This window comes from Mustelus asterias, chromosome 24 (assembly GCF_964213995.1).
Source record: "Mustelus asterias chromosome 24, sMusAst1.hap1.1, whole genome shotgun sequence".
In the NCBI taxonomy this organism is placed as follows: Eukaryota; Metazoa; Chordata; class Chondrichthyes; order Carcharhiniformes; family Triakidae; genus Mustelus; species Mustelus asterias.
Genome location: NC_135824.1, coordinates 59747227 through 59765121, shown reverse-complemented (window position 1 = coordinate 59765121; position 17895 = coordinate 59747227). Strand labels below are relative to the sequence as shown.

The window sequence follows — 17895 nt, the reverse complement described above, 5'->3', positions numbered from 1 at the left end:
CTCCTGCTCCTATCTTCTATGAATCTAACTAAAATCTTACCCTTTCCTTCACAAAAGCACTAAATTCAAAGAATCCCTACAGTGCAGAGGAGATCTTTTGGCCCCTCGAGTCTGCACTGATTCTCTGACAGAGCATCTTCGCCAGGCCCTCTCCCCCGCTCCACCCCCACACATTTCTCATGGCTATTATTCCAACCCACACATCTTTGGACACTAAGGGGCAATTCAGCATGGCCAATCCACCTAACCTGCACATCTTTGGACACTAAGGGGCAATTCAGCATGGCCAATCCACCTAACCTGCACATCTTTGGACAATAAGGGGCAATTTAGCATGGCCAATCCACCTAACCTACACATCTTTGGACACTAAAGAGCAATTTAGCATGGCCAATGCACCTAACCTGCACATCTTTGGACAATAAGGGGCAATTTAGCATGGCCAATCCACCTAACCTGCACATCTTTGGACAATAAGGGGCAATTTAGCATGGCCAATCCACCTAACCTACACATCTTTGGACACTAAGGGGCAATTTAGCACGGCCAATCCATCTAACTTGCACATCTTTGGAGTGTGGGAGGAAACCCACGCAGACACGGAGAGAACCTGCAAACTCTACGCAGTGACCCGAGGCCAGAATTGAACCCGGGTCCCTGGCACTGAGAGGCAGCAGCGCTAACCACTGTGCCACCTCCGTAATTAAATTAAACACCATATTTCTAATATCCAACAATACAATCACAGCTCACCGCTGCCTCCTGACACAAGCGGTTTGGGGTCTGGAATGTTCCGCCTGGGAGTGAGGTGGAGGCAGGTTCAATCGAGGCATTCTAGAGGGCGTTAGATGGTTACTTGAATCGAAACAATGTGCAGGGATACTGGGGAAAGGCAGGGGAATGGCACTAAGTCACAATGCCAGTTTGGAGAGCCGGTACAGACACGATGGGCCGAATGGCCTCCTCCTGCACCGGAGCAATCCTGTGAGTTTTACCCAAGTGGAGTGTGAGGAAATGTTCCGGTAGGTGAGTGAGCCTGTCTCAAAAATTAGCAGTGAGGGAATCTCCCCATTGCTTCTGTGGGAGAGTGTGGCCCTCTGGTGGACATGAAGAATATCACCGACATTTATTTTTCCTACTTTTCCACCTGCATTGATCAGAAGTAGCACAGAGGCACAGGAGGCCATTCAGCCCCTCGAACCTGTTCTGCAACTCGATGAGATCATGGCTCATTGATAGGACCTGCATCCAAACTCCATTCTCCTTCATACTCTTGACTAACCAGATTAAGCTCAAATTGAATCATAGAATCATAGAATCCTACAGCGCAGAAGGAAGCCATTCAGCCCATCGAGTCTGCACCGACTCTCGTATCTTGCCCAAGCCCACCCCACCCTATTCCTGTAACCCCACACCTTTACTCCACTAATCTACCTAACCTACACATCTTGGGACACAAAGGGGTAATTTAGCATGGCCAATCCACCTAATCTGCACATCTTTGGAGTGTGGGAGGAAACTGGAGCACCCGGAGGACAAACATTGGAGAAGTGTGGATATCTCGGAGAGTCACAGAGCTAGACAAGAATCCAGATGGCTTGGTGCAAGGCAGAGAGAAATTTGATCAGAAGGAGAATTTTAGGCAGGGTGAGGGGGGGATGGGGGGGGGTGAGGCAGGTGGTTGTTGAGGGGGGGGGGAGGGCGGTTGTTGAGGGGGGGGGAGGGGTCACAAACATACGTCAGCAATGAGAAACCACACGGTTTCCGGGAACTAAAAGGGTGTCTTTCACCCAATTATTGCTCCTTGAGCAGCACTTGAATTTAGTTCTGATGCAGGCTTTCTGTGGTCAGACCATCATCCTCAGAGCAACAGAGAGCTACAAGTTTCCAGGTGTCCAGATCACCAACAACCTGTCCTCCAACGCCGAAGCTATAGCTAAGAAAGTCCACCAATGCCTCTACTTTCTCAGAAGGCCAAGGAACGGGACGGCACGGTGGCACAGTGGGTTAGCACTGCTTCCTCACAGCGCCAAGGACCCGGGTTCAATTCCAGCCTCGGGTCACTGTCTGTGTGGAGTTTGCACATTCTCCCTGTGTCTGCGTGGGTTTCCTCCGGTGTTCCAGTTTCCTCCCACAGTCCAAAGATGTGCGGGTTAGGTGGATTGGCCATGCTAAATTCCTCTTTAGTGACAGGGGAACGAGCTAGGGTAAATGCATGGGGCTATGGGGATGGGGCCTGGGTGGGATTGTGGTCGGTGCAGACTTGATGGGCCAAATGGCCTCCTTCTGCACTGTAGGGATTCTATATCTCGCATTAAGTTGATCTTTCTCTACACCCTAGCTATGACTGTAACACTACATTCTGCACCCTCTCCTTTCCTTCCCTCGAACGGTAACGTGCTTTGTCTCGATAACGCAAGAAAGAATACTTTCCACTGTATCCCAGTACACATGACAATAATAAATCAAATCAAATTAAAAAACTCTCCCCCCCAACCCCAAGATGGAGCTTTTATATATCCAATTAGATGGATTGGCCATGGTAATTAGGTGGGGTTATGGGGAAAGGACCTGGGTAAGATGCTCTGTCGGAGAGTCAGTGCAGACTTGATGGGCTGAATGGTCTGATTCTACACTTTAAATTGAACTTTGGGAAGTTACCATTGAATCTGCTTCGAGCAAGCTTTCAGGGAGCTTGGCAACCCTAACTGATTAACATGTAGAAGTGGTTAAATGCATTCCTTTAATTGAAACAGAAACTCCTGTAGTCTGATGGCCTGTCCCTTTAAATGGGATAGGAGGCTCCCACGTGATGAGGAGCCGGCCCGGGGGCACGTGACCTCCCGCGGTGGCGTCACAGCACGTGTTGATGACGTTCCGCACCCGGAGCGCAGGTTGTTTGTGACGTCACCGCGATCGGCGTGCTGGTTGAGTCGACGTTGCCGCGCCCGGAACGCAGGTTTCGTTAACGTCAGCGCGCCCGGAGAGGCGGGTTCTGTTTACGTCACCGCGCCCGGAGAGGCAGGTTGTGCCGACGTCACCACGCCGGGAGGGCAGGTTGTATCGACGTCACCGCGCCGGGAGCGCAGGTTGTGTTGACGTCACCGCGCCGGGAACGCAGGTTGTGTTAACGTCACCGCGCCCGGAGAGGCGGATTCTGTGTACGTCACCGCGCCAGGAGCGCAGGTTGTGTCAACGTCACCGCGCCGGGAGCGCAGATTTGGCCGACGTCACGGGCAGAGCGCGGTTTCGGAGCCGGGCGCCATGGTGGAGAAGGAAGAAGCGGTGATCAGCGAGGAGGAGGCGGCCCAGTATGACCGCCAGATCCGCCTGTGGGGGCTGGAGGCTCAGAAACGGTAACTCAGAGCGGGGGCTCAATGCAGCCGCGTCCCGGCTCCGGGCGGACCGGCGGCGACGTGAGGATGGCGTGAGGCAATTAAAGGGGCAGACACCCATTATTAGTATGCCGATTGATATGGAGTGAAAATTAAAGGGGCAGGCACATGGACCTGCCAAAGATGTGCAGGTTAGGGGGCTTGGCCATGGTAAACTGCCCCTTAGTGTCAGAGGGACTAGCAGGGTAAATGTGGGGGGTTACGGGGGATGGGTGAGACAGGTCAGTACAGGTTTGATGGGCTGAATGGCCTCCTGCGCTGTAGGGATTCTATTAATTTGCTGGTTGATATGTGTTGTAAATTAAAGGGGCAGACAAAGGGACCTTCTATTAATTTGCCAACCAATATTTTTGAAAATTAAAGGGGCAGGCACTGGGACATATTGATTTGCCGTTTTATACACTGTTACGATCCAGCAGGTGGTCATTGTCGCGCTAACCGGAAAGGGAAACTTGGCAAACATATCACAACTTTTTTTTTTCTGTATTCTGACCATGAGAAAATAAATCCGCCAAATTGAGAAACCACAAATTCCATCAATGCTTTTTTTTTAGGATTTTAAATTAAAGCATTGATTAACAAAAAAAGGAAACCTGAGCGCACAAGATTACATACACACAGTTAAAAGTAGTGTCAGAAACCTTCCCCCCCATAAAAACTTCCTACTTGGTAGCCTCACAAGTTGACATCCTTCAGGTAACAATTCACCACAGATGTTCAAATACAAAAATCCAGCAATATTAACCCGAAGAAAAAGCTGTTGTGCCGTTAGAACATAGAAAAAATACAGCACAAACAGGCCCTTCGGCCCACAAGTTGCGCCGGTCATGTCCCTACCTACCTAGGCTATATATAGGCTTACCTATAACCTTCAATCCTATTAAGTCCCATGTACTCATCCAGAAGTCTCTTCAAATACCCTATCGAGTTTGCCTCCACCACCACTGACGGCAGCCGATTCCACTCACCCACCACCCTCTGAGTGAAAAACTTACTCCTGACATCTCCTCTGTACCTACTCCCCAGTACCTTAAACCTGTGTCCTCTCGTAGCAGCCATTTCAGCCCTGGGAAAAAGCCTCCGAGAATCCACCCGATCTATACCTCTCAACATCTTATATACCTCTGTCAGGTCACCTCTCATCCTTCGTCTCTCCAAGGAGAAAAGACCGAGCTCCCTCAACCTATCCTCATAAGGCATGCCACTCAATCCAGGCAACATCCTTGTAAATCTTCTCTGCACCCTTTCGATCATTTCCACATCCTTCCTGTAATGAGGTGACCAGAACTGAGCACAGTACTCCAAGTGGGGTCTGACGAGGGTCTTATAAAGCTGCATCATTATCTCCCGACTTCTAAACTCAATCCCTCGATTGATGAAGGCCAGTGAGACAATATACACAAACTCTGATCCTCAAGGATGGCACAGTGGTTAGCGCTGCTGCCTCACAGCATCAGGGACCCACGTTTGATTCCCGGCTTGGGTCACTGTCTGTGTGGAGTCAGCACATTCTCCCCGTGTCTGCGTGGCTTTCCTCCGGTTTCCTCCCACACTCCAAAGAGTGGGTGGAATGGCCATGCTAAGTTGCCCCTTAGTGTCAAGGGGACTAGCATCATAAAATCCCTAGAGTGCAGAAGGGGGCCATTTGGCCCATCGAGTCTGCACTGACCACAATCCCGCCCATCCGTTTCCCCGTAGTCCCACGTATTAACCCTGCTAGTCCCCCTGACACTAAGGGGCAATTTAGCATGGCCAATCCACCTAACCCGCACATCTTTGGACTGTGGGAGGAAACCGGAGCACCCGGAGGAAACCTGTGCAGATACAAGGAGAATATGCAAACTCCACCCAGACAGTGACCCAAGCCGGGAATCGAACCTGGGTCCCTGGCGCTCTGAGGCAGCCGTGCTCACCACTGTGCTGCCCGGTAGAGTAAATACATGGGGTTAAGGGGAAAATGGCCTGGGTGGGATTGTGGTTGGTACAGTCGATGGGCTGAATGGCCTCTTCCTGCACTATAGGGATTCTATGTTTCGCTTCCACTCTGCTGTGGAACTTCAAGACTTCACTTACCAGACTGCTTTTTGCCTGACTGATGCTTCTCTGGCTTGGCTGGAATGTTGCTGCAGGTCTCTTCCCAACATGGAACAACAAGCCAGGCATAGACAGAGTGGATAATCAGAGGCTTTTTCCCAGGGTGGAAGTGTCAATTACAAGGAGGCACAGGTTCAAGGTGGGAAGGGAAAAGTTTAAGGGAGATGTGCGGGGTAAGTTTTTCACGCAGAGAGTGTTGGGTGCCTGGAACGCGCTGCCAGAGGAGGTGGTGGAAGTAGGCAGATTAGCAACATTTAAGAGGCATCTGGATGGGTCCATGAATGGGGAGGGAATAGAGGGATACGGACCGAGTAAGGGCAGAAGACTTTTTTAATTTAGTTAGGGCATCATGATCAGCATGGGCTTGGAGGGCCGAATGGCCTGTTCCTGTGCTGTATTTCTGGTTTGATTAATTAGTGTCACAAGTAGGCTTACATTGAAGTATTTATTTATTAGTCACAAGTAAAGCTTATATTAACACTGCAATGAAGTTACTGTGAAATTCCCCTAGTCGCCACACTCCGGCGCCTGGTCGGGTCAGTGCACCCTAACCAGCACGTCTTTCAGACTGTGGGAGGAAACTGGAGCACCCGGAGGAAACCCACGCAGACACGGGGAGAACGTGCAAAACTCCACACAGACAGTGACCCGAGCCGGGAATCGAACCCGGGTCCCTGGCGCTGTGAGGCAGCAGTGCTAACCACTGTGCTACCGTGCCGCTCTGATCACACTGCAATGAAGTTACTGTGAAAATCCCCCAGCCACCACACTCTGGCGCCTGTTCGGGTACACTGAGGGAGAATTTCGCATGGTCAATGCACCTAGCCAGCACGTCTTTCAGACTGTGGGAGGAAACCGGAGCACCCGGAGGAAACCCACGCAGACACGGGGAGAACGTGCAGATTCCGCACAGGCAGTGACCCAAGCCGGGAATCGAACCCGGGTCCCTTGATGCTGTGAGGCAGCGGTACATGCCACATTGTTCTTTGAGGTCTCACGTGGCCCCTCCAAACACAGCCCTCAACATCTCTCCTTAAGTATTCTTCTACCGCTTCCACTTTTGATTCCATGGTCGTTAGCCCCTCTTTGAAATGAATTTTCCCTGAATCTCCCATGTTTTCCCTACTGCCCCCTTTCTGTTCTCTCTCTCTCTCTCTCTCTTTCCCCCCCCTTCAACTTTTGGATCAACTAAAATTTAAGAGCGTTGCCTGATTAAAACATCTTTTTATTTCCTGTTGAAATTTAACTGAAAACCACAAATCCTTACTTATCTACTAAGGTAAATTTCTACCCACTTCTTATTTACTTGTAGAATATTCACTTGCCATCCTTACTTCAAAAGCCTACATTCCTTTGATGCACTAACCCTTGCAGACAGTCTATCCACAGCTTAATTAAATTATGTTCACACACAAACAAAAGCCTGCTTCAAAGAATAATAAAATAAACCTCAAAATATTAAAAATTATACCGTCTCTCACCACTTTGAAAATAAAGGCACAGGAAGCTGTTATTAATTTGCTGCTTGATGTGTAGAAAATTAAAGGGGCAAGCACAAGGGATCTTTTATTAATTTACTGACCAATATTTTTGGAAATTAAAGGGGGAGACATGGACCTAAGCTGCTGCTTTATACATTGTCCATCCCGAGCTTTTTATAAACGGGCACAAGTGTTTCTCGGATTTTCCATACAATAATAATTCATCTGGTGATTTTTTGCATTTATGGGAGATTGCTGTGCAAACGGCAGCACAGCGGTTGGCGCTGCTGCCTCACAAGCGCCAGGGACCCGGGTTCGATTCCCGTCTTGGGTCACTGTCTGTGCGGAGTCTGCACGTTCTCCCCGTGTCTGCGTGGGTTTCCTCCGGGTGCTCTGGTTTCCTCCCACGGGTCCGAAAGACGTGCTGGTTAAGGGACCCGAATAGGCGGCGGACTGTGGCGACTAGGGGAATTTCACAGTAACTTCATTGCAGTGTTAATGTAAGCCTTCCTTGTGACTAATACATTTTTAAAAACGGTGCCTGTGTCCTTTCCCTGTATTTCAACGGTAATTCATTGTTTAACAAGCGCTTTAGGATGTTCTGTGGATGTGAAAGGTGCAATAGATGTGGAAGACGTGGGCGACACGGTAGCACAATGGTTAGCACTGCTGCTTCACAGCTCCAGGGTCCCAGGTTCGATTCCAGCCTTGGGTCACTGCCTAGTGTAGAGTTCGCACATTCTCCCCAGCGTCTGCGTGGGTTTCCTCCGGGTGCTCCGGTTTCCTCCCACACTCCAAAGATGTGTTCGTTAGGTGGATTGGCACTGCTGCCTCACAGCGCCAGGGACCCGGGTTCGATTCCCGTCTTGGGTCACTGTCTGTGCCGAGTCTGCACGATCTCCGTGTCTCTGCGTGGGTTTCCTCCGGGTGCTCCAGTCTCCTCTCTCAGTCTGAAAGACGTGCTGGTTAGGGTGCATTGGTCGTGCTAAATTCTCCCTCAGTGTACGGAATGTGGCGACTGGGGGATTTTCACAGTAACTTCATTGCAGTGTTAATGGCAGCCTAATCGCGACACTAATAAATAAACTTTAAACTATCAGATTACCACCCCAATCTTAGCCCTTGCCTGATGGACTTAACCCTCTCAGTTTTAGCACCATTTCAATAAAGTTGTTCATTTTATTTTTAGACAGCCTTTCAGGCTGCCAAAAAAATATAATCTGAACAGTTTTTTTGTAACTGTTAATTTGAGGGACATGGGTATTGCTGGCTGGTCAGCATTTATTTGGTATAAACCTGTTGGACTTTAACCTGATGTTGTTAAACTTCTTACTGTGTTTACCCCAGTCCAACGCCGGCATCTCCACATCAGCATTTATTACCCATCCCTAGTTGTCAGTGGGTAGTTGAGAGTTAACCACATTGCTGTGGGTTTGGAGTCTGGCTGGGCGACACGGTGGCACAGTGGTTAGCGCTGCTGCCTCACAGCGCCAGGGAGCCGGGTTCGATTTCCAGCTTGGGTCACTGTCTTTGCGGAGTTTGCACGTTCTCCCTGTGTCTGCGTGGGTTTCCTCCGGGTGCTCCGGTTTCTTCCCACACTCCAAAGATGTGTGGGTTAGGTGGATTGGCCACGCTAAATTGCCCCTTAGTGTCAGGGCGATTAGCAGGGGAAATACGGGACTGTGTAGGCACGATGGGCCGAATGGCCTCCTTCTGCACTGTAGGGATTCTATGGGTGGTGGGTGGTGGGGGGGGGGGGGGGGGGGGGGGGGGAATTCTGCGGCCTCACTCAAGCGAGACCAGAAATTCCCGCCCGACGTTAACGGAGGTTTCAGTTGTCGGACCCTCGCCTGGTCGGGTTCCGTGGCAGCCGAGGTGGTAGAATTGTGGCCCCTGAGTCACATGTAGGCCAGACCAGGTGGGGACAGCAGAGGATCAGAACCGTCCGCAACGTTCCGAGTGCGGTCGGAGCATTCTGACAGGAATTGTGGACAGGAGTGAAAGCGTTTTTCTCTGACGAGGAGAGCTGGCCTCGTGTGAATGAACCGTTTTGCTGTTTTGCAGGTTGCGGGGCTCTCGGGTGCTGCTGGTGGGGCTGAAGGGACTGGGAGCTGAAGTGGCCAAAAATCTTATCCTGGCCGGTGTGAAAGCACTGACTCTCCTGGACCATCAGCAGGTATAACAATGGCCGATTTGTTGGTGGCGGGGGAGGGAACGGGGGGAGGGAATGGGGGAGAGGGGGGTATGGGGTAATGGAGGAGGGGGGGGCGTGGAATGGGGAAGGGGGTGCGGGGTAACGGGGGTGGGGGTTGAACGGGGGAGGGAGGGATGATATTTGGTCAATGATGTCTCGTCAACATTAAGAGCATTCAAATGGTTATTGGATAAACATATGGATGATATTGGGATAGTGTAGATTAGAGGGGCTTTAGATTGGTTTCACTGGTCGGCGCAACATCGAGGGCCGAAGGGCCTGTACTGCGCTGTAATGTTCTATGTTCTACGGTTGGTGCTCTTTGAGTTTCCTATTAAGCAGCAGGCACTGAGTTTGAAACATTTTAGTTTGTGACTGCGCTTATTGGGTTTTGCTAAAGTCCCAGATTAAATCTTTGACCAGGGTTTGATTCCACCGATCCAGGTGGATTTTGGCACTGCTATGGAAATTGACAGCAATACAGTGCTTTCTCCAACAATTCGATTAAAGATCTGATTTATTATTGTCACATGTATTAGTATACAGTGAAAAGTATTGTTTCTTGCGCGCTATACAGACAAAGCATACCATTCATAGAGAAGGAAAGGAGAGGGTGCAGAATGTAGTGTTACAGCCATAGCTCGGGTGTAGAGAACTTAGTGCGAGGTAGGTCCATTCAAAAGTCTGGCAGCAGCAGGGAAGAAGCTGTTCTTGAGTCGGTCGGTACGTGACCTCAGACTTTGGTATCTTTTTCCCGATGTAGCTTTGGTTTTGGTTTATCTTTGAGAGTAATAATTCCAACCAGATCAGAAACTCCAGGCTGCTCTGTGAAGTCAGCCTCTCGAAGCATCCTCTGGAGAGAAACATCTCACGCCCTCCCTAACGTTTATATTTAATTTTTGGCATGAGGGAGGGCATGAGATGTTTCCCTCCAGGGGAGGATTCAAGTGACCCACTGGGGAGCTTTAAACAAACTTCATTTCAGAACGCAGTTAGAATATAAGAAAAAGAATTAGCATAACTTTTGCCAATTAAAATACATAAACATGACCAAGTATAATTCTTAACAGCTCGATATCTCTATTGTTCCAGTTTAGTAGTATTCCCCCTCAGGTGTGAATCCTTTCTTTGTAACCAGTTAGCACAGAAACCAAAGATATTTACATACTAGATTTTCAGCCTTTTGACACTTCTGGAGAGTGATCCAGACAGACATTTGATTTTTAATACTCATGCAGCAACTTCCAGAGAGCTCTCCACCCCCAGACGGTAGAATCTCAGAGAAAAAAACTTATTTCTTGGCAGATTCCAGTCTCCACTTCAGACAGAGCAGAGGATAGAATGCGAGTCTTTACAGGTAGCGACAATGCGAATGGAGAGAGGGATAATCACCCTCTTTAACCTCTTTAAAGAGGTACGAGGCACCTCTTTAACCTGTGATTATTCCTCGCTGCGCTCGCACTGTCTGTACCTGTAAAGACTCACATTCCAACCGTCATCTTGCTATTGAGTCTCTGTCTATACATGCCGTGTTTGTGAACCCAACTCTCCACTCACCTGATGAAGGAGCAGCGCTCCGAAAGCTCGTGATACCAAATAGACCTGTTGGACTTGATTATGCTGGCTGCTTTTCCGAGGCAGCGGGAAGTGTAGACAGAGTCAATGGATGGGAGGCTGGTTTGCCTGATGGATTGGGCTACATTCACGACCCTTTGTAATTTCTTGCAGTCTTAGTCAGAGCAGGAGCCCATACCAAGCTGTGATACACCCAGAAAGAATGCTTTCTATGGTGCATCTGTAAAAGTTGGTGAGAGTCGTAGCGGACATGCCAAATTTCCTTTGTCTTCTGAGAAAGTAGAGGCGTTGGTGGGGCTTTCTTAACTATAGTGTCGGCATGGGGGGGACCAGGACAGGTTGTTGGTGATCTGGACACCTAAAAACGTGAAGCTTTTGACCATTTCTACTTTGTCCCCATCGATGTAATGATGTGGAGATGCCGGCATTGGACTGGGGTAAACACAGTAAGAGTTTTAACAACACCAGGTTAAAGTCCAACAGGTTTATTTGGTAGCAAATACCATTAGCTTTCGGAGCGCTGCTCCTTCGTCAGATGGAGTGGAAATGTGCTCTCAAACAGGGCACAGAGACACAAAATCAAGTTACAGAATACTGATTAGAATGCGAATCCCTACAGCCAACCAGATCATGTTAAAGAGACAATACACATCTCTTTAACCTGTGCTTAATGCTCCCTCCACCCACATTGTCTGGATCTTTAAGATCTGGTTGGCTGTAGGGATTCGCATTCTAATCAGTATTCTGTAACTTGATTTTGTGTCACTGTGCACTGTTTGAGAGCAGATTTCCACTCCATCTGACGAAGGAGCAGCGCTCCGAAAGCTAATGGCATTTGCTACCAAATAAACCTGTTGGACTTTAACCTGGTGTTGTTAAAACTCTTACCCCATTGATGTAGACAGGGGCATGTTCTCCACTACGCGTCCACAGTTTCAGCATCCAGGGTGGCACGGTAGCACAGAGGTTAGCACTGCTGCTTCACAGCTCCAGGGACCCGGGTTCGATTCTCCGGCTCGGGTCACTGTCTGTGTGGAGTTTGCACATTCTCCTCGTGTCTGCGTGGGTTTCCTCCGGGTGCTCCGGTTTCCTCCCACAGTCCGAAGATGTGTGGGTTGGGTTGATTGGCCATGCTAAAAAAATTGCCCCTTAGTATCCTGAGATGCGTAGGTTAGAGGGATTAGCGGGTAAATATGTAGGGATACGGGGGTAGGGCCTGGGTGGGGTTGTGGTCGGTGCAGACTCGATGGGCCGAATGGCCTCTTTCTGCACTGTAGGGATTCTATGAAAAAAAAAATTTCATATCCCCGAGTTAACTGCAGATTTCCGAGTAGTTTATGTTCAGACTCTGAAAGCCGGCGCTCGGTTCTGTTGTATTCCCAGCGTCCCAACTGACCAAACATCCAAGGGCAAAAATTTGTGATTGCTCGATGCTGCCTGCGCCCAATCCTGGTTCTAACGCTGCGTGTGTGTGTGTTTTTCTGTCAGGCCACAGCAGAGGATGCACGCTCGCAGTTCCTCATTCCCACCAGTTCACTGGGAAGGAATCGGGCTGAAGCGTCCGTGGAGCGGGCACAGAACCTCAACCCGATGGTGGAGGTGAAGGTCGACACGGAGAACATCGAAGACAAGACGCAGGAGTTCCTGGCCCAGTACGATGCAGTGAGTTCCCTTCCGCCTTGTGTGGCCACTCGGCCGGTGGTGTGGAAGTTAAAATGTTCAGATTTTTAAAAATCCTGCCTTCGCCGTAACAGCTAGTGAGAATGTTATCAGTTGCAGACCCTCAAGGGAGCCTGTGTGGACAAAGAAAATTACAGCGCAGGAACAGGCCCTTCGGCCCTCCAAGTCTGCGCCGACCATGCTGCCCCGACTGAACTAAAACCCCCTACCCTTCCGGGGACCCTATCCCTCTATTCCCATCCTATTCATGTATTTGTCCAGACACCCCTTAAAACTCACTATCGTATCCGCTTCCACGACCTCCCCCGGCAGCGAGTTCCAGGCACCCACCACTCTCCGTGTAAAAAAAAAAACTTGCCTCGTACATCTCCTTTAAACCTTGCCCCTCGCACCTCGTCTAAAAGTCTGCTTTAGACTAATCTCCTTTTGAGTAGGCCTCAGATCAGCCATGATCTTATTGAATGGCGGGGCAGGCTCGAGGGGCTAGATGGCCTACTCCTGCTCCTATTTCTTATGTTCTTATAACATTCTCCCTTTTGACCTTCACCGGAGGGTGAACAAGACCAGATTTTTTTCCATAACAAATACCAAAGGCGAGATATGGGGATGTGTTATGCAAATGAAGGATTAGCAGAAGTCAAATTTTCATCGCATGAGAAAGGGCGAAAAGTCAGGATTTAATTGGTGAATATGTAAGTCAGTGAAGGATGTGAACAGAATGTTTGTTCCTGATTTGCTGTGATTGACTATAACTGATGCGTTGTTTCTCTGTAAGATCAGAACCACTCCAGCCATTTCTTGGGGTTGGGAGGGGTGGGGGGGGGGGCATGGGAGGAAGGTGGGGGGGTAGTTCTCCTTGTGCGCAAGTAATTAAAGACCTTGCACTGGATGCATGGTATCCGGTGCTGTTTATATTAACAGTTGGCTAAGTGTGCCGAAGGTTGCTGGTACCCAATGATCTCTGACAGTGGCTTTTCCGCACAAGGTCTCTTGTGGAACTCTGTAGCTCTGCATCGTAAAATGATTCCGGTACGTGGGCAGAACACCAGCTGCAGAACCGACAGGCGTCCCCTAATTTGGTTGCAACCTCGGAATTGTATTCCCTAAAGGCGAAAGTCATTTAAACTTCCCTTTCCCAACCACCCCATCTCAATCCCGACCCGTCGTTATCCTGAACCCAGGAACGGGACTGCACGGGTGCAGCTCCCATTCTCGTATCCTACCCGAGAAACTTTTCTTCATGTGTGAACCTCCCCGGCAACCGGTGACACGCAATTCGTCTGCTGCGGGCATCGCGTCCAAATCCTGACCCGATTATTACTGGTTGGCCACGTATGTCCAGGAAGTAATACTGACGGGGCTGGGGAGGGGGTTGTGGGGCGGGGGGGGGGGGATCTGCCCCTGGCAGGGAATGAATCAGTCAGAGGATCTGGGACTCACTGATTCGCTCTATCAAAGAGATAGCACAGCTCAGAGATTTACAGCATGGAAACAGGCCCTTCGGCCCAACTTGTCCATGCCACCCTTTTTTTAAACCCCGAAGTTAGTCCCAATTGCCCGTGTTTGGCCCATATCCCTCTGTACCCACGTTATCCATGTAACTATCTAAATGCTTTTTAAACGACAAAATTGTATTCGCCTCTACTACTGCCTCTGGCAGCTCATTCCAGACACTCACCACCCTCTGTGTGAAAAAATTGCCCCTCTGGACCCTTTTGTATCTCTCCCCTCTCACCTTAAACCTATGCCCTCTAGTTTTAGACTCCCTTACCTTTAGGAAAAGATATTGACTATCTAGCTGATCTGTGCCCCTCATTATTTTATGGACCTCTATAAGGTCACCCCTCAGCCTCCTACGCTCCAGACAAAAAAGTCCCAGTCTATCCAGCCCCTCCTTTTAACTCAAACCATCAAGTCCCGGTAGCATCCTAGTAAATCTTTTCTGCACTCTTTCTAGTTTAATAATATCCTTTCTATAATAGGGTGACCAGAATTGCACACAGTATTCCAAGTGTGGCCTTACCAATGTCTTGTACAACTTCAACAAAACATCCCAACTCCTGTATTCAATGTTCTGACCGATGAAATCAAGCATGCTGAATGCCTTCTTCACCACTCTGTCCACCTGTGACTCCACTTTCAAGGAGCTATGAACATGTACCCCTAGATCTCTTTGTTCTGTAACTCTCCCCAACGCCCTACAACACCGACAACAATTCCACCCAGGCCCTGTCTTAGTAACCCCACGTATTTACCCCACTAATCCCTCTAACCTACATATCCCGGGACGCCGGATTGGACCATGCGGAGAAGAGAGTGTGCTGTAGGTTTCTTCAGCCTTTAGTTAACCTTTGGGCAGCACGGTAGCCCAGTGGTTAGCACCGCTGCTTCACAGCTCCAGGGACCTGGGTTCGATTCCCGGCTTGGGTCACTGTCTGTGTGGAGTTTGCACATTCTCCTCGTGTCTGCGTGGGTTTCCTCCGGGTGCTCCGGCTTCCTCCCACAGTCCAAAGATGTGCGGGTTAGGTTGATTGGCCAGGTTATAAATTGCCCCTTAGAGTCCTGAGATGTGTAGGTTAGAGGGATTTGCGGGTAAATATGTGGGGGTAGGGCCTGGGTGGGATTGTGGTCAGTGCAGACTCGATGGGCCGAATGGCCTCCTTCTGCACTGTAGGGTTTCTATGAACTGTGCCATTACACAAATCCTTTGTGAAATCCTTTTGTGAAGCATCCGCATGGGAATAAAAAATCCCGAATGATTGTCCCTAATGTATCTTGTATGCGAGATTCAGCACATCAGCCTGAGAAAACCAAGGTGGTATTACACATCTGGAGTGCTTGCAACACTTGCCTGACAGAAGGTTTACTCGTATGAGAGACACCATTCTCTGCAGAGCGCTCACTCTGCGAACGCACTTACTTTTTAACCTGCCCCAGGTTAAATTTATCCATGTCTAGATTCTTTTTTCATTCAAGCGATGCGGGCGTTGCTGGCTGGGCCAGCACTTACCGCCCATCCCTGAGTGTGCCCACGAACCCAGTGTCTCACTCGGCCATTTTGAGAGGGCAGCTACGAGTCAACCACATTGCTGTGGGTCTGGGAGTCACGTGAGGGTCTGTCGTCGACTTGGGTACAAGCAAGGCCAAGGCACCAAGAGTACTCAAACTTCCCAAGCTTTATTAGTTATGAACATTGGCCTTTATAAATCGGAGTATCGAGTATAAAAGTTGGAGTGTTATGGTAAGGTTATATAAGGCATTGGTGAGGCCGAATTTGGAGTATTGTGTACAGTTTTGGTCACCTAGTTACAGGAAGGATGTAAATAAGATTGAAAGAGTGCAGAGAAGGTTCACAAGGATGTTGCCGGGACTTGAGAAGCTGAGTTACAGAGAGAGATTGAATAGGTTGGGACTTTATTCCCTGGAGCGTAGAAGATTGAGGGGAGATTTGATAGAGGTGTATAAGATTTTGATGGGTATAGATAGAGTGAATGCAAGCAGGCTTTTTCCGCTGAGGCTAGGGGAGAAAAAAACCAGAGGGCATGGGTTAAGGGTGAAAGGAGAAAAGTTTAAAGGGAATATTAGGGGGGGGCTTCTTCACGCAGAGAGTGGTGGGAGTGTGGAATGAGCTGCCGGATAAAGTGGTAAATGCGGGGTCACTTTTAACATTTAAGAAAAACTTGGACGGGTTCATGGATGAGAGGGGTGTGGAGGGATATGGTCCAAGTGCAGGTCAGTGGGACTGGGCATAAAATGGTTCGGCACAGATAAGAATGGCCAAAAGGCCTGTTTCTGAGCTGTAATGTTCTATGGTTCTATGGAACAAGGAGGACACACATGCAGTGGGATGCACTGCTCGGTGTTCTGTCGATTCATCCAGATGTATTGCAGTTATAGTTCATTACAACAAATGAGAAAAGAGCAACATTCGAATCCTTAATTTACATACATTGTCCATCAATCATAGTGTAGCTTATTGTCCTTTGCCGTATGAAGAGATTGAACAGTTTGGGCCGACACTCTCTGGAATTTAGAAGAATGAGGGGAGATCAAATTGAGGTATACAAGATGATAAAAGGTATGGATAAAGTAGACGTGGAGCGGATGCTTCCTCTTGTGGGGCATTCTAGGACAAGAGGTCACAGTCTGAGGATAAGGGGCAGCAAATTTAAACCAGAGTTGAGGAGAAACTACTTCTCCCAAAGGGTTGTGAATCTGTGGAATTCATTACCCCAGAATGCAGTGGATGCTGGGACAGTGAGTACATTTAAGGAGGAGTTAGACAGATTTTTAATTGGGAATGGGGTTGAAGGGTTATGGGGAGAAGGCAGGAAAATGGGGATGAGGAGCATATCAGCCATGATCGAATGGCAGAGCGGACGCAATGGGCTGAATGGCCTAATTCTGCTCCTGTATCTTATGAACTTATGAACTAAGGGGCAATTTATAATGGCCAATGCACCTAACCCGCACAACTTTGGAGTGTGGGAGGAAACCGGAGCACCCGGAGGAAACCCACGCAGACATGGGGAGAACGTGCAAACTCCACACAGACAGTGACCCGAGGCCGGGAACCGAACCCGGGTCCCTGGCGCTGTGAGGCAGCAGTGCTAACCACTTTGCCACGGGAAAGGCGAGGTTGGACCTGAGGAGATGCAAATCTGAATCGTGGAGCGGCTTAGTTAGGCGCCAGGCAACGTGCTGGGTGTGCCTGATACCAGAGTCAAAGGAGTGGGTTTACATGTGGGTTCACTCCCCAAATGGAATCCTGCTGCAATGAAGCTGTTGATTGGGTCCACCACTAGATGGTGCAATTGCACCATAATGCTGTCCGTGTTAAGCAGCAGAAATCTTGTCGTGTGAGAGAGTTACCCAGAACAGCGCAGGCCCGTGGGATCGTAGTTATTGCCTTTCAGGTTTAGTGTGGGTTGTAAACACTAGCACTGGAATGCAGAGCATGCTTCTCTGTTGTTTTAATAAGACCATAAGACATAGGAGCAGAATTAGGCCACTCGGCCCATCGAGTCTGCTCCGCCATTCAATCATGGCTGATATTTTTCTCATCCCCATTCTCCTGCCTTTTCCCCATAACCCCTGATCCCCTTATTAATCAAGAACCTGTCTATCTCTGTCTTAAAGACACTCAATGACCCGGCCTCCACAGCCTTCTGCGACAAAGAGTTCCACAGATTCACCACCCTCTGGCTGAAGAAATTCCTCCTCATCTCTGTTTTAAAGGATCGTCCCTTTAGCCTGAGCTCTGGTTCCAGTTTTTCCTACTAGTGGAAACATCCTCTCCACGTCCACTCTATCCAGGCCTCGCAGTGTCCTGTAAGTTTCAATAAGATCCCCCCTCATCCTTCTAAACTCCAACGAGTACAGACCCAGAGTCCTCAAACGCTCCTCATACGACAAGCTCTTCATTCCAGGGATCATTCTTGTGAAGCTCCTCTGGACCCTTTCCAAGACCAGCCCA

General features: G+C 49.2%; 1 protein-coding gene across 1 annotated transcript in view; it reads left to right on the top strand.

Annotated features, from left to right (window-relative positions):
* The first annotated feature begins 3204 nt into the window (after positions 1–3204).
* sae1 (SUMO1 activating enzyme subunit 1) overlaps positions 3205–17895 on the top strand; it is a 146071-nt gene continuing 131380 nt past the window's right edge. Inside the window, exons 1-3 of the mRNA XM_078241859.1 lie at positions 3205–3356; positions 9035–9146; positions 12228–12401. Of these exons, the coding sequence (XP_078097985.1) occupies positions 3265–3356; positions 9035–9146; positions 12228–12401 (378 nt within the window). The 5' untranslated portion in view covers positions 3205–3264. The remainder of the gene's footprint in view (positions 3357–9034; positions 9147–12227; positions 12402–17895) is intronic.